This window comes from Chaetodon trifascialis, chromosome 21 (assembly GCF_039877785.1).
Source record: "Chaetodon trifascialis isolate fChaTrf1 chromosome 21, fChaTrf1.hap1, whole genome shotgun sequence".
Taxonomy (NCBI): Eukaryota; Metazoa; Chordata; class Actinopteri; order Chaetodontiformes; family Chaetodontidae; genus Chaetodon; species Chaetodon trifascialis.
The window spans coordinates 11,895,661-11,913,460 of record NC_092076.1 but is presented as its reverse complement, the minus strand read 5'-3'; the positions used below and the strand labels follow the sequence as shown (position 1 = coordinate 11,913,460).

Sequence of the window (17,800 nt, the reverse complement as noted above, 5' to 3'; positions counted from 1 at the left end):
GGAGTAGGAGGGGAAATAAGGGACTTACTTCTTACGCTGATTCTCCTTCCGGTCAGCCGAGCCCAGGCTCTGGAAATAAGAGGAAAAAAACAGACATTACAATCACCACATAAGACAGGCATGTTGTGGTTCTCCATCTTTAAGTACTCCGACACGTGATGTAAAACCATGTGGTGGGTCAGGGGGCATATGTAGTATACATGTACATACAGTCCAAAGTATCTTGTTCATGTCAACTTGGCTGAATCAGATGGTTTAATCCAGTTACTGTACCTGAAAAACAGCTGAACACCAAAAGCTGATGGCAGTAATAACGGATAGCAAAATGCCCTGGCCTCAATTACACCATCAGCAAGTTACTGTAATTAGCCTAAAAAAAGGATCCAATTACACAAACACAAAGACAAGATATCCTGCATTCTCCCTTAATTGAGTTTTGTTTATTAAAGTCGGGGTGACCTACAGTTAATGTATGTCTCAGCCCTCCCACTAATCTGGACATTTACTTCAAGGCAGCACCGATCAAATGATTAATGTCACCCTGTAAGAGGAAATTACATGGGTAATGACCTTGTCTCTGGTGAAAAATAATTAGCTCCCTGGCTACAGTTACAAACACTGGATTTACTTTATTCACATGCATTTATCAAAATGTGGTGTCTGTGTGCAAATGCATGTCCGATTAGGAGGAGAAAAGTGAGGCGAGAGGAGAAAAGAGAGTTTAAAAGCTGTTTCACCGATGATGGAGTCAACTGAGTTCATAAACTCCCAAGTGCAAAAACTACACTTCCTGTCAGCTCTGCTCAATCTGAAGCAGAGCTGAACACTGAACACATCCCTCCGGCAGAGCCAACTTATTATAGGCGCACATGCAGAGCACACACAATGACACAAACTCACACTTCTACACAAAGGTACAGACACATACAGAGTATCCTGCTGCTGTCTGCCCCTTCTGGAGGTGTACAGCTCTCATTGGTGACACTTACTGAGAGAGACAGAAGCACACACACAAGACACACAGACACTCAACACATACATGCACATAACATAGAGGCTGGAGACATTTGATGAGCGAAATTCTTTCACTGTTTTGCATTTTCATCTTTGGCAAGGAGGCTAATTCAGGTAAAGTGAATTTCAAGGTCAGGAAAATAACAGTTGGAGCACCATGAAAATAAGACCTAATGTCTCCAATTTTGTCAGAACACTGGAGCCATTAATGGACATCTACTGAGGTTCAGTGAGTTTGGTGCAAGGTCTTCCTCTATGTCTCTCCGTCAAAGTGGTACAGTACGGCAAGTGTATGCTTGAATAGAAGTGAGAAAAAGGCATTCCATCCCTTTGAATTTCAAACTGAACATCAGAGGGAACTGCTGTTTTGAGTGTGAGAGTGTTCGTGTGTGAGTGTGCTTTTATGTGAGCAACGCAGTGACATTTTGACCAGTGAGAGACTCTTCTACTCTGGCGCTCTGAGTGTGCATGTGCATGTGCGTGTGCTTTTATGTGTGCAGTGCAGTGACATTTTGACCAGCGATTGACTTCTGTGCGTAGAGGTCTGCATATGGGTTTGGTTCTCCTGGTGTGGACAGGGTAGGACATACAGAGCAACTGACCTTTCACCTGCCAGCTCCCCCACAGTGTCCTCAGGTAGTGCCACTCTGCCATGGGGATGAGGGCAGGTGGGTGTACTGCATTTGAAAGATACAGGTCTGTGTGGGGTGAAGGAGGACTATTGTAGAGCCACCTTTCAGGCTGAATGAATTAATTACAACATCAGAGCATCAATAAGGAGCCAGGGGCTTAATTTTTTAGAAGGCAGAGTCTAAAGTGTCTACTTTGCAGGAGAATTACAAGCAACTGCAGTATTTCAGCTCATTATGATTTGCATAATCCCCTGATGGATTTCTACATTATTGAAGTTCGTGATGTAGCTTAGTTTCAGAGTTTTCAGTGTTTTTTTGGCCACTTGGGGGCAGTGGACATGGTGAACTTATTGGGAAACAGATGGGTAGTTATGCATCCATCAGTTACAGAGCTGAAATTCGCAAATAAAACTCTCTGAAGCAGAGTGGAGCTGCTCATCAACCAATTATTACAGCTTTAAAATAACGGGAAAAGTGTATAATAATAAGTGCACTACAACTCTCTTTAATGAAGTTTAGTTTTTTGATCACCTGTGGACATTTAATTATTTGATACATCCTTTGATATGAAATAAGTGCACTGCAGACAGAGTGTAGATCTACTTAAGCAAGTAGAGACACAGCAAACAACAACATTAGTGTTCAATAAATATTCAGTAATTGTGTCTCATTTGAAATTATTATTTAATTGGTGTATTTTATCAGATGCAAAAAAACCAACAACATGATATGGCGTTATATATGGCCCATTGGCTGCTCTGGTCACTAAAATATTGGTCACTGAAAAACCCATATCAGTCAATCACTAGTACAAACAATTATGACCAAACAAACAAATACACAAGCATTCCCATGTTATCTCATGTGACAAAGTATCTTGCACAGTATCCTGTCAAATATTACAGTATGTGAAGTTATGGAAGCAAGCTTCAATTAAAATGCTGTGGATTTCACCACTGATCACTCAGCCTACCTAGATGTGATCATTCAACACATCAGTGGCATCAAATGATATTTTGCCCATGTGCGCCCTAGCCTCTCATAACAGTCTTCATACAACTTGCCATCTGAACCCTCTCACCTCTGTCCACTTACGCCTGCAGAAACCAATACCAAAGAGCAAAGTTCAAATCAGGAGCGACAGTTCATGTGTAGTCTCATACAAAACATTTCTCTCTCTGAGCATCTTGTATCATTTCTATCACTTTTATGGTGCATAAACCCCCTGAGCCAGCATGTTTCCATAGACAATGATTGCAGGAGACATCACACCTGACAACTAATAGAGCTATTCTCAACACCTCAGTCAATTATCTTAATACTGGGGTATTAACACCAACACCAAGTCTAGGACATATTATGCGCCAACAGATTTTTAAAAACGTAAAAAAGAGTGACCATATGCAATAATATGGCTCAAATCATAAATAAGAATTAATTAGTCAGTTCTAAAAGCATTCATCAGATTCCAGTTTTACCCACAGGCTTAAGTTTGCATTTTGTGTGTGTGTATGTGTGTTTATGGAAGCAGGTGAGTGAGCGCATACCTTTACAGCAGATACCGAAAACACAAAAAACAAAACAGAACTTGGCATTCCGTCACAGCTTGCAGTATATGCTGTATTCTTTGAAATGCCTCGAAAGCATTATCCGCTTTGTTCAAATACCGACTCATGAGCGAACAAAAACACAGGAATACACATAAAAACACCAACATGTGGACAGAATGCCTTCACTTTGCATCCACTGATTCCAGGCGCACGCACATACCTGTCGAGTTCCACCAAGTGAACCCGGTCGGAGAACCTTACTCTACTCGTCCTGTCTTCTTTTTCTCTCTTGTTTTCAAAACCAAAAGTCCTCGCTGTGGTGTAACGGTGGAGGCTGTAATTGCTGTTCACCTGTCCGACTTCAACTCCAGCTTCGTTTCCCTCCCTCCCTGTCTAATTCTCTCTATTATCCTCTCTTTCTGTCTAAAGCCGTCGGTCACACGAAGGTTTGTGAAGCTTGCTCCGATGGTGGCTGCTACCTCCACTGACTTGTTGTACTTTAATTGTGGTTGCTAGGTGATAAGCTTCTCCAATTCTGCGCACAGTGAGAAGGGGAGGACAGGAGAGGAGGGGGAGAAAGTGAGAGAATAGTTGGTGGCGGTGTGCGTGCTGGGGGGTGTGTGTGTGGGGAGGGTGGTGGCTGGAGGAAATGCTCATTATAGACACAGTAGCCTGAAGAGAATGATCAACGGGGAGCAGGGGAAAGGTTTACAGGAGGGGAAGAAGTTGTGCAGATGAGAGTCATGGATGGATGGAGATAAACAGGTGCACTTCCTTGTCTTTATCAGGGACCACTTTGTGCAACCTGTGGCACTTACGCAAGCTAAACAGCAGCACACTTGGACGATTTGTCATAATACTTTAAATAGTAAAGCGTTTCTGCACATACATTGATTTTATCTTTGGGTTAGTATTGGCTCATTGGCTTTACGCTCATTAAAGGCAGGAATAATGAGACAACAGCGATGTTTTTTTCAATTATGTTTGGAAGGACAACTCAGATCTAGAGTCAGCAGTTACGGCACAATTAGCTAATTATCCTTTTCAGCACTTTGCCGCAACTCCCTGCTGCTAATTATTGTCTTTGGTGTACACAGGTGTCTAAAGCTGACGAACAAGTCAAAATAATATTTTTGTGTGTATTATGTCGTTATGCATGTCAGAGCATAGCAAGAACAAAAATTAGCACAACATGGGATTTCTTTGATTAGACACAAATAGCAACTAGTCATCAGCATACTGTAATTGATGATAAAAAAATACATATTTGAACAAGATTCAGTGTCATTAATTCAATATACGGTGATGCTTTTCTCGAAACATAAAATATTTCTGCTGCACAGTAATGTTGACAACCAAAGAGACACAGCAAGAGTGGACGTGTTCAGCCACAAAATTTATATTAGATAGAAAACATAACTACCCTTTCCCTCAGCATGGGCAATTACCCCCACTGCAGGTTGGGTAACGTTTCTGCATCAGAGTACAGAATCTGACTGCTGTATCCCACATAAAGCTGACTCACATGAGACCTACAGACCTGTGATATCCTCGAGACAAGCCCTTTACATAAGACGTAAGGCACTGCATCCCATAAATTGCTGTGCAAGGGGAATCTTACACTATTGATTCATGCTACATTAAGGACTTGTATGAACAAAACTGGACAGGTAACAGAGAGAATTGGTTTAAAAGGACTGTCAGACACATAAAAAACAGCAAGCAGAGCACTGGTTATGATCAGTAGCAAATCATGCTTCCTTGTGCAGGCCACCCACTTAGACTTTCAGCTCTGGTGAATGTCAATATAAATCAATTTAGTCGTGAAATCTACAATGTGCTTAGTGGCTGGTGACCTTTAGTGCAACTGTGAGTAACTGCAGAAGGTGGCCTCTGTGTGTACACTGTATGTGTAAGTATGGTGCTGGCATGGCATATTATGACTCACTGTTTTCAGTGTCTGGCTGTGGGCACATACAAATCTCTGCCACCTCATTGTCCACTGAATGAGTACTGTGCAGCATGAACACAGAGCGGTATAGGGAGTATTACTCATTGCTGGTGGAAATGTCAAACATGCTGGAGTTGCTCTGAAAGGATACACAGGAAATAGTGTCATACTTTCCTTTTTTATCCTCCCTTTCCTACTTGTGTCCATCCATCTCTCCATCGACCCTTGCTTTTTCTCAACAATAAAATCCACCTGCCAATTTCTGGGGCTGAGACTAGAGGAGATGTGGGCACCCAGCATGCACCACCGAGGGGCCGCAGCGGGTTGCTCCGACACCTGTCAGTCAGGAGGAGCTTTTCTAATTATAGCTCACACACATTACGCACATATCCCAATACATCCTCATGCACACCCACACACACCACTCATTCTCACACATGCACACATCCACACATTTAGCAACTTCCTTGAAGGGCTCTCAATGGGTTCCTGGTGGCCTTTCAGTGTATCCTTCCTATACAGGCTCCTGGGAAGGGTTTAAAAGGAACAGTGTGACAGCAGGCTTCAGGATACACACTATGCACTGCCAAGCCTCCCATCGAAAATGTAATACTACTACCACTAATAATAATAAACACTTATTAATAACTTATTAATACACAATTACTATGAACAATCATTAAACTATTGTTAGGCTTTAGCTGTGAATGTTTAGAGTGAGAAAAATATATAGGAAATTACTGTAATAGAAAAATTTCCACTGAATTGATGGACAAAAAGATTGTGATGTTGATGGAGGCGCAAAGCAATTAAAGCAATAAAAACATGCAAATCTATTTCCAGGTAAAGGTAAAAGGATATTTATCAACATAAAGCTTAAATACTTGGAGACAAAAAGTAAAACAGCTTTACAACACCTCCAACACTGTGTCCATCTAGTGACAACTGGCAAGTAAATTAACCAAAGTGTGAGTTTTATGACATTTACAGCTATCTACAGTCCCTCTTGCTTGTTGTCAGTGCAGTTTTACAGCTTAATCGACTGCCAGATATGTTTGGATGGGGGGCAACATTGTGCAGGCTAATCTAAAAAAACACAACCCAATTATAAACAGCAGCTTGTAATAGTCAACTGGGGGCCTCCTACAGAACCGGGTTGGTAGAGAGAAAAACAAGGGCGAGAAGGTGAAAATTAAGGAGAGGTAAAAAGAAAAGGAAACCATTCAAATAAAAAAAATGGCAGTCAAATGGGAGAAAGAAGGGAAAGGTGGTGAGAGAAAGCCAAACAAATTGAAATTATGCATGCATGCAACAATAGTTGTTGGTGTAATTAAACTAAATTGGTAAACATTTGAAAAATACACTCAGTTTTGGGCACAAACATTTCAGAAATCGCCACAAAATGTTTTTGGGTTTATGCAAAGGTTTCAAAAGCCAAGGAGCTCAATCATTTAGAGAACTGTGTCATTTTTAATAGAATACAAACTGTAATATGCTCCATAAACATTGAACAAAGATGAATGCAAGAGTGATTTGGAGGAACAGTGTGTTATTTTTCTTTCTTTCTTTCTTTCTTTCTTTCTTTCTTTCTTTCTTTCTTTCTTTCTTTCTTTCGCTAATCCATTTTCCACTGTGGTGTTAGAATTAATTGGGCTCTTAAAAACTCAGACACTTCTGAGGGAAAGACAAAAGAGGGAAAGAAAACAGATGACAAAGGAGAGCTGACAGGCAGATACATTACATCAATAAGACAGCAAATGGACTGAAGGCCTGGACTGCTAACAGGAGGACAGACGCAAACTGAAACAGCCAGCTCAGCAGGTCCACATTTACAGGCGGGCAGGTGTATGCAAAGAGGGGAAGCTACAAGATGACTGAAAGAGAACGTTTTAGTTGGCATCACACATGCATGTGCCATGCTTCCTGATTTCACTGACCAATCAAAACATGTCAACAGCACTGGGTGATGAGAGAGTGACAGGGCGGGTCTTCTCCCCCTCTGTCTCCAGTTTTACAATGTCATTATTTGTACAGGATTCCCCCTCCCTAGTCTTGTGGTCTGGGGACCAAAGGGACCAAAACATGGCTCATAAATCAACCCAGAGAGAGACTATGGATATTTACCCATAAATCACTGCGGCGGAGCCACCTACAATCAGACTAATAGGGCTGGAAGACGTGCTGTCATCCAACCCATGATGTCACCAAGCCTGAGCCTGTGGGTGTTGATGTTGGTGGTGGGTCTCTGGATCTGTGTGTGTGTGTGTGTGTGTGTATGTGAGAGTGTGTGTGTGTGTATGAGGGGATGCCTGCATATGGGGCTGTGGGTATCAAGCTATGTGCATGTGTGAGTGTAGGGGGGTGTCTGGGTATGTGGTGGTAGGTCTACAGCTCTGCTTGTGTAAGTGTCTGTGGTGAGTGTGTGTGTGTGGTGTATGTGGGAGGCGGGACGTCTGTTTATACGGGTTTGTGTGTACTAGGGTGGCCGATGTGTGTGTGTGTGTGTGTGTGTGTGTGTGAATTTGTCTGTCAGTATATACTTTCATCATGTCTTTGCAATTATGTACATTGGTCTTTACACACACATAAACACACACATAAACACACACATGCATACACACTGGAACTGTACATCATAACTGGACTTAACACTCATGTAAAACACACACATACAGACACATACAGACACATACAGACGCATGCACACACACACTGGTCTTGTGGTTAGTGCTGGCTTACAATGGGTGTGGGATTCCATAGAGAAAATCTAAACAAGTCGAGCGGTTAGCACGGGTCTGCCACGTTTCCACACAATGGCGCTCATTGACATAAATAACTGGGGACTTTGTGAAATGGGACACCCATTAACTTCTCCTCCACAGATAATTGCCCATTAGATCTTGGAAGAGCACCGGATTGAGAAATAACTCAACTCTGACACTAAATGCAACTTGTAATAATAAAAAAGTCACATTGTGAAAGGGGGCCTGGAATCCGTTAAGATGTGCTGGCTTTACGTACTATCATCCAGCCAAGCACTTGGATTATCAACAAAGAAAACCGTGGCTTGTTGTAGGAGCTCTGCGAGTCTGTGCCTTTGCCTAAGCCGTACTTTGAACATGGAAAAGATGATGACAACAGGGGAAGGAGAAGACAAAGAAGAAGAGAACTGCAAATTAGAAAATAAGAGGCAAGAGTAATTATTGCAGAAGAAATCGAAAAATATAGTACAAATTGAAACAGAGGCTGAACAGTTTAGAAACGAGCTGATTAGCAAAGGAATCTTAGAAAACTAAAAGAAAAGTGCTTGATTGAATGAGTTACAGCTTTGAGAAGTAGATGTAAGTAATGACAGTGACTAATAAAAACACAAACAATGCATCCAGTACTGATGTCACTCATGACGTACATAATTTACTTGTGGACACAGAGGACAACAACCTTCACCTCTGATGAATCAGAACAGATGGTTTTGTTGTCAGCCCCACAGATTCTCGGATGAATTGATGTCCCCGTGTCAGTGCTTCACGTCCACTTACTGTCACCCACCTCACTCTGTGCGCACGTTCCTGCCTGTGCGTGTCACCGCAGCATGAGGAAAGGACAAATATCCAGAGTAACATGACTCATTCATAAAATCAAACGCCTCTTGCCTACAGCCTTCAAGAGCGAACCACACTCAATACTATAAACAGTCAATTACAGCAACGCTGGGTGAGTCAATTTTCATGTAAAATATGACGAAGGTAATTAAACTCGTATGACTGCACGGATCAATTCTGACGTTAAGAATACATCTACAGGCAGTGACACATCAGTGAGGAGGCTGGCTGCGAAGACAGTCAGACTGACACACACATAGACACATATGGGAACACACACATATATGTGTACACACACACACACACACACACACACACACACACACACACACACACACACACACACACACACACACATATGATACATATTCAGTCCACCTACACATGCCAGTGGCTATGGCTATTTATTTTCCCTCATTAGTTTTAAATGGCCCATCCAGACATTACTGTGGACCCTGCTTTTAATCATTGGAGAGAAGGCAGCACTGGCTTCATCCTCTTTGATGGCCCTAGTCATCTGTCAGCCAAGCAGCAGGCCAGCGTCTCTCCTCCTTTCCCTTTATGCTACTGCAAACAGCTGCCCGTTCTGCGGCACGTTGCAAGGCTATTTTCATATTGAGTGATGCATCTATCGCTATCTCTACAAGTGGACTGATCTCTGTTTAATGACTGGTGCATTGATGGAAATGCCAGCAACCTTCATATAAAAGTGTGTGTGTCTAATAACAAAACTATAGCAGCACGTGTGACTACAAAAATGGTGTTTCAAAGGAAATGCTTCACTAAATCTAGCAGGTACAGGTGTTTATAGCCCAGCTTACGGTACCAAAAGCATGAAATATGACAGCGATAGTCAAGCTGGGATGCTTCTTTTCAATGCTGTCTGTTTTATTTGTTAGCTGCTCCAGAGGGACAGCCCAGCAGCAAGGATGTAATGTATGAGTTGGAGAGTAATGAGAGAAAGCTCCCATCGGCTTCTCAATTACTAATGCTGGCCTCTCATTTGAGAAGGCTGGTTTATCAGGTTACAAGATTAGTTGCCTCTCAGCAGTCTTATTTTTAGGACTTCCGCTATGCAATAATGGTATTAAGCTATAAGAACTGAGACTAAGGAGGCAGGAGACATGGAAGAGAGGTTAAGAGGTCAAACAGAAGCATTAATTCAATTATTCATCTATCATCTTGCCATAAAAATTCAGATTTGACATCGTATTTGGATGGATTGCAGGCTTTTCTCCTGCCCAATATCACACTGCGGAGGTACCTGACAGGCACGGCAGCGACAGCATGCAGAAATGTGTTGCTACGACACATTTTCTTCATTAGTCTTGTTTTGAATGGCCAAAAAAACACGAGCATTAGATTTCGATAGGGATGAAAACAGACAGACACAGACACACACACACAAATGCACGTGATGGATTTTTTAAGCCAATCTAGCCATTCTGCATAGCACTTGTATAAGCCTAAACAAAAGAAACGTCGGTCTATACAATGTCCTTGGGAGTATATTAAAACCAGAAGTGTAAGTGAGTGGGCATGTGCACTAGATGATAGCAGGGCGCCGACTAATAAGAAATGTTAAGAAGAAAAACAAGCCTTTGATATGAATGACATCATCACAGCCTGACCTGTTTTGAATTTCTGACTCGAGGCCTAAACATACACTGTTAGCAAGGCTCGCACTTCATTGTGGTCTATAACTGGACTCGTGCCCCCATTCATTACAAGTGAAACATTGGAATAAAGAGAAACAACTGGTGAATAATGGCAAATTGCAGTCTAAACGGTGTGAAAATAAGTAACAATTCATTTCAATTTAGCTTTATGTCATCACCACATTTACATGTATTCCTCAAGTTAGCAGAGAAAGAGAAAATATTATTTCTAAAGTGCCTCAGTAATGTTTGACCTGTCTTTTCAAATCAGGTGTTGAGAAATATGGAGTGTAGGGGCAGGGTTAAAACAGCAGGTACATTCGCTGTGATACTACTGGGTGGCACAGTGTTGTACCAGAGTGTGTGTTCCCTCCTGATCCCAAAGTGATTTATTTCATTTTAATACAGCATGTTTGCCTTGGAGCATGATATGTATTTGGTCATGAGACATTAATAGAGTAGAAAACATGTTGAAAAATGAGCTTGCTGACGTGTGTGTTTGAGTACTGTATGTGCTTGGGTGTGTGTGTGTGTGCCTGTGTGTGTCTGTACTGCAAGAGTCTTGAGGCCCATGCTGTCACTCAGCCCAGCTCACAGGGTGGTCCAAACACTGAGCCCTCTTTACTCAGTCACACACACACAAGCACATGCACACAAACAAACAAACACTCACTGGTGTACATGTAATGACATACGTAACAAAGTATACGTACATAAATATATGGCCATATATATGACCATAATGAAGCAATCAAATAACCTCAGCGCTTCCCCTCTTCCTGTCCCAAACCGTACACCTAAATATACTGCCACAGACTCCATCGCGCAGCAACAAAAATGGGGAGTCCAGAGGAAAGGAACGGCGCTACACAGCAACCCTTTCATGCTTCACATTCGGTGTAGTTTCACTGGAAGGATGCTGAGTTTGACAGCACGTCGTACTGGCCAGTAAGTGACGGTGTGATTTGGCAGTTTTTTGGTAAGCCTGTAAGGCAAATGAGCAGTACTGACGTAGAGGCAAAAGGGGAAGTTTGCTTGCCCGCCCTGCCAGAATTTCATTATGTCAATTTAAAATCTCCACCAAAATGGCTCCATAAAAGCAGCCTGGCCTCTTGCCGCCTGATAAAGCTTCTGATATTACAGGAAATGGCTAAGTTCTTGTCAGTGGAAGAAATCCGCCTCAAAACCTCTCGGTAACCAACTTTCCAAAAGCTACTTAACACTTACACTTAGGCTGTTTTTGTTTTCCAGTAAATTGGACCAGAGTGACATTGACTTTGGCTTGCTTATGCTAAGCTGGGCAAGCAATAAAGCTGCTCCTTGATGCCAGATATTTAACATTTGATTACTCAGCAATATGATTGGTGTCAAGATTTCACAAACTGAAGACGCACAGCACAATGATTACTCACTGAATCACTTGCACAAAAAAGAAAAGAATCAAAAGTGTGTCTATTTCAACGTGTGTATAATTGCAGCAAAGAAACAGAATACAAGTGTGCCAAAGGACTGTGATACAATCACTGACGGTTTGGTGTTGACATGTCAAGAACTGAAACTTCCTGTGAGCCATTACCACTCAGCGTGAAAACCGGGATGTCTAATTAGATTATATGCTTTGCAGCAACAGAGAGATAGTTTAAAAGAAGTTCAAACATAAGAAAATCACGCTCCTTTCATGAGCGCCGGACCATGCCTTGATTTTCCATATCTGCTCCTCCAAAAGACAACAAGCCACAAAGTGAGCTCACCAGTGATTTATTTGGGCTATTAGCACTGATGTATCTGGATTAGCTCCACTTTCGTCTTCCAGGTGAGGGGGAAATGAGTCGTTAATATTTGTACTACGCTACAGTTCTCCTGCACCATCACAGCTCGCACAGCAGGAAGCACCAGGCTCCCTCCCCTTCCCGCCATTAGATACTCACTGAACAAATACTGCAAATGAGCCCCGCTTCCCCCACAAAATGGTAATAAGACATAATTGCCTGTAATCTGAATACATTAGTCCTAAGAGGGTCCTGTTGCTTTTGTGTGCAATCATGGTGGAGCCTAAGGACTAAAATATGGCGGTAAGAAAGGTGTATGACTCTCTCCAAGTCACCACGGGTCAGATTTTGCCTGGGTTCCTGAATGATATCTTACAATACACAACTCGATCACACTGTGCATGTAATTTAAATGTAAGTTTAAGGTGATTGACCAGACTCTCACGAGCAAAGGTGGGCGCCTGTCACATATGAGAAAGTGTTTTAGACTACAGTAAAAAAAAAAAAAAAAAAAAACTGGCCAGCAAATTAGGGCTGAACAGTTAATCGAAACATTATTGAAACAGCAAAATGGTCAAATGGCAATATCCAAATTGCAGGAGCTGCAACTTTTTGATGGAGGTAAAATTTGTCACAGCGTACCATTATAAATGAAGCAAGCACTGTCTGATACAGACCCTTTTATAGTGAAAACAAAACAGAAAAATTACCATTCACATTAAAACTGTGACTCATATCACGCTTGCAATATCTATCAAACTAATCACGATGTCATCTTTTTGCATATCGTTTAAAAGGAACCGCTTGCTGGGAATGATTTTCTGGAAATAATAAATGCAACACACTAGAGACAGTCTGAGACTGAAGGTGGCTGTTGGTTAAGCCACAACTGATAGATGGGATCAGGACCATTTATAATCTTTCTGCAAGCCTCTAGACAACCTCTTTACTTATTTATTTTGTTTTTTTGCATGTTTTGCTGAGTGTGTTCCCTTCACCAGCATGTCAGTCTGGAGCTTGGCATGCCTTCATCCTGTCACTCTTTTTCTCTTTTCTTCTCTTTTATTTTCTCATTGCACCAATTTCTTTCTTTCTCTAGAGTTGGAGGCGCCATTGTGTGCTTGCGGCTTGTTTACGAGGAACACTGATTCACCCAGTGAGGTTTGGCTTGCTCGAACAGGGAGTGGAAGAAATATGAATGAATTTGCAACACCCCAACCCTCCACTCCCCCCCTCTATTCCCGAATTCTCCCATCATCTTTCTTCCTCTCTACATGCTCCTCAGCCACCTCCAGTCACACTTTTCCACTGGTGTTTGCGTGTGTCAGTGAGAGTGTATTTGTGTAAAGCCAGAGGGGCGGCCAACACTGGCCAGAGGCTCATTTTTGTGGCCAGACCAGTGTGTATCCCGACGGCTTGCAGGCGTCTCATGGGCCAGCTCCTCCTTCCAGCTCCATTCCCTCACCCTAGGGCCTCTCCAGAGAGTCTTTGCAACCAGCCACTGCTTAGTCATTTCAAGATCCTCCAGGACAAAAACCAGTGCTTAGTTTCAGGCATTTATTAAAAATGACAGGCTGTGTTTGTGAGACCTGTCGGGGAGAGGAGGACGAGGAGGAGGGGGAGGGGGAAAAAAAGTCATGTATCCAAAACTGGAAAGAACATTGAGAGTGGGTTTCATGGCTGGGTTGGCGAAGGGAAGTCTTGGACTAACTTGTAATGGTATCTCTCAAAAAATGTCAAGGTTAAAAATGTCTTCTTAGCTGCTGATGGCCATGTTCTCTATCTCTCGTGTGCAAAGCCTGTACAGTAGTTGCCATAGAGACCTGCAATATTGCCTATTCTGGTGCATTAGCTTATTATTAAAAGAGTAAACTAGCTGGAATCGAAACTCAAACATGCTGAACCGAGGACAGAGATCTATATTAATCCCCAACAGGGAAGAATTTAATACTATCGGGCACACAGTGACATGTTGGACCTAAAGAAACCATATTAGCTATTAATATCCATGCATCATTAGAAGCAGCAGGCAGGAATCGGATCTTTTATGTGGGTAATGAGCTCTTGACTTGAAGCGTCACTTTGAGTCTTTTTCAGGCGTGAGGAGCTGAGCTTCAGGTTTTGGCTCACCTCAATAGTTCACGTGGCAAACAAATAAAATGGCATATGGTTTTCAGAAAGTTCACGAGTTCAGGACATCAGTGAAGGAAGGGGGGGGTATTTGATTTCTCGCTGACACAAGAGGAAAAAGTTAGGGGTTGCTGAGCGAGAGCAAGAGAGAGAGAGTAAGAGAGAGAGAGAGAGAGAGAGAGAGAGAGAGAGAGAGAGAGAGAGAGAGAGAGAGAGACGGGGCATGGAGACAGCAGCATCCTCTGCTTCACACCTCATCTTTCCCACGGTATTTGGTTTGTTTACAAGCAGTGGAGTCAGTGACAGGTTCATTCCTTGTATCCTGGCTCCAACCAGTGTCAGGTAGGAGGCAGCTAGGCTGGGCTCTGAGGCTGTCTTGCCGCTCAAAGCCCCACGCAGGCCAGCATGACCAACAGGCTGGGATTTCCATGTCATAACATACCCCTCCCCAACCCCCGACTGACGCCAAGGCTTTCTCCTTCATCTTTGCTGTCTCATTCTCTGCCCCCCCTCACTTCCTTGCCCTATTTGCCGTGTCTTCATCTCTCCAGGGGGCTACAGTAGCCGCGAAACAGCATGACCAACACCGGAGATTTCTACATCTCTCCCTTCCGTCTAATCGTTTCTCCAGTTTGTGCTGTTTTGGCGTCAGTGTCCGGATGCTGATACCCAAGACAGCAAACCTGACCCCTGCTGACTCCACACTGCCTTTCACTCCCCAGAAACAACCCCCACCCCACAGTTAGCCTCAAATCCTGTCAACTCTCTCCCTCCCCTCCCCAGGGTCCCCTCACCCTATTCCCTTCATGACCCTTTTTGCCACCTGCAGGCCTCTAATTTACAGTGTTTGTGCGTACTGAGATATCCGTGAACGGCTGGCTATTCTGGGCATGTGGAACATGGCATCAATGCCGGATCGCATCCATGCAATTTCCCCTATCTGCACCCCACTTCCATACCACACTCGCCAACCCCTGCAGAAGCATGTATGCTGGCTCAGGTATCCTGCAGTCACAGAGTCTGGAGAACATTTTGCTTTGTCCAAAAAGGCTAGGGAAGTGATACCAGAAGCTTTGAGAACACTGGTTGTCAACAGGGGTGATCCTCCATCCATGCCTGGATTGGTATGTTTCATAGCAGCAATAATACATCTTATTCCAAACCAATTTTCAGAAAGTGCAATGTCCCGCTGTGCCAAACCTTAGAACACGCTCCCTCTTAATCTCAGAACTGAAACTGTTTAGTTGTGTGTTTAAATACAAAGCATATGAGTGTTTCTCATTATTACAAGCGTGTGAGACTGCATGAGTGACTCAGACTGTCTCAGTGTGACAAGTCGTCCTACTCTGCAAAAAACAGACTGAGAGAGCAACAGAGAGAATGCAGAGAAAGAGTCAGAGAGAGCAGAGTTCCCCATAACATGCCTTTCCATCCCAGGCATTTGAAAGAAGAAATACCACAGTCTCTGCAGCGCTACAGCTCTTGTAAATAATCTGAGTCTGGGCGCCACCTCAGAATCCCCAGCCTGGTCCCTGGCCTGGTGGGTGCCATGTCAGTTCAGTTCAGGAGGAGGGGTTTAAGGGGAGGGTGCGGAGGGGGGGGGGGGGTGTTGAGAGAGGAAAGAGTGAGGCGAGGAAAGTGAGGGGGGAAGAGGGGAGGAGGGACGGGGGCGTCCAAGCCTGCTCTTGCATCATCACTTGATACTACTTACTGCACACTGCCGGGGTGAGTGAATGGGGTACATGTGTAAAGATTGAGGTAAAGAGGAATTCAGTAAGTACTTCTCTGTTTCTCTTTTTGCACTTTCTTGCTAGCTATACCTGCTTCACCCACCACCACAACCATCACCTCTTGCAGAGTGAATTAACAAAGTCCAGTCAGTATTCATCCCAACGCCTTACTGAACGTCTTGATCTTGTTTATTTCCCATGCAGCTCTTTTGACATAAATGCTAGGTGAGTCTGTTTTTCACTGCTTGTTTTTTCACAGCTCAGAGTTTTTTCCCTCTGCATGGGATGCAAGCGCACTCATTTATTCATGTCTGGTCTGTGACTTCCAAAACAAGGAATATTTATGGGGGAGACAAGGGTCTAGCTTACTATGACTATGGAAAACAGGCCCTGGTTTTAAACCGGCCCAGCACAATGGAAATAGGGAGGGAGTGAGAGAGAGAGATACTATACAAACTGTACAAAAACAAACTGCTGCTCTTAGACTCCAATTTAAAAGTGTACAGAACACTTGAACTCAGTGACACAAGCTCTTATCCTGTGAGAGGCACAGTGGATGTTACACACACATACGCACACACACATCACTTCAAAGGACATTACATTGACTTGCATTCATTTCCTGTAGACTTACTACAACCCTCAGCATAACCACTACTTGCCTAACCTCACCCTAACTTTAACCCAAGCCTTCATCCTAAAATGCAATGATTTACGTTATGGGGACTTGCATTCTGTCCTCATAAGAAAGACGAGTGCCCACAATGTGACAAATACACTTCCACATAGACATACATGCACATAGATGTGCACAAACACATCATGAATGCATCACAAATGCAGCTTCTGGAATGAGGCTGCAATGACAACTGTGCATAAGTGCTCTACATTCCACAGGGCTTGCAGCAGCAATCAGAAAGGCCAGACAAATACAGTACATAATGCAGGGGGCCTAAATGAGATCCAGGCTGCAAAGGCCAGGGAAGCTAAACTTGACCTGCCCCTTGGCCCCAACATGAACACAGCTGCCAAGCATCCCGATTTCCACCACATGACAAGAGGCAAAATCTTCTCTTACTGTGAGATACATCCGCAACAAATTAATCAAAACTGACATACTGTGGACTACGTAACATGTACTTGCGACAGGTTCTACTATCTCTTTACGGCAGCATTGCAAAGGTGTCATCTCTACAGTTTTATATTCTGTGATGAAGGCCAAATGCAAGCGCATTCCAACAGGGAAAGGAAGGCAAAACAAATGTAGATAAAGCCAGCACTTTAAGTTAAGTCTAAGTTAAAAAATATATGGCTTGGAAGCAAAATATTAAAATATACTGCCAGCGTATCAGGTCTATATCAAGGTCAATTAAACAAGATATTCTGGTGCGTCTCTTGAGATGCATCTACAGTAGTGCCGATTATTTTCCCCAATTAATTTGTTGTATGATAGTGTGTCCCATGACTCTCTGAAGTTTATCCAAAGGACACAATAACAAAGAAATAAAAGATTTTAAAAAAAGCCAGTAGTCCATCATCTCTTAAGTAGCTTGCTGGGCGTCTAGTACTTGCCATTAAATACAAACTATTCAAGTTCACAGTTGAGCAAGCAAATGGGGGATGGGTTGCAGCAGGTTAGTGAGAAAGACTGGTAGAGGCGATAACTTGCAACGTCTTGGGTGCATATTCACTAAAAATCAGGAAATTTCACACATTATAATAAATCAATTGTGAGTTCCTCTCTGTCTGATTGACATTTAAACT

The 17,800-nt window shown here is 43.0% G+C and overlaps 1 protein-coding gene across 2 annotated transcripts in view; it reads right to left on the bottom strand.

Moving 5' to 3' along the window:
• ankfn1b (ankyrin repeat and fibronectin type III domain containing 1b) overlaps positions 1 to 17,800 on the bottom strand; it is a 107,037-nt gene that overhangs the window by 49,785 nt on the left and 39,452 nt on the right. Inside the window, exons 1-2 of one of the 2 annotated variants that reach the window (XM_070991350.1) lie at positions 3,417 to 3,513; positions 29 to 69 (exon numbers count right to left, since the gene is read on the bottom strand). Coding sequence is in view for 1 of the 2 variants with exons in the window: in XM_070991349.1 (XP_070847450.1) it covers positions 29 to 69 (41 nt within the window). In the remaining variant the exon portion in view is untranslated. Of the gene's footprint in view, positions 1 to 28; positions 70 to 3,416; positions 3,514 to 17,800 lie in introns of those variants that run through there. The other variant, XM_070991349.1, reaches the window with a different exon arrangement.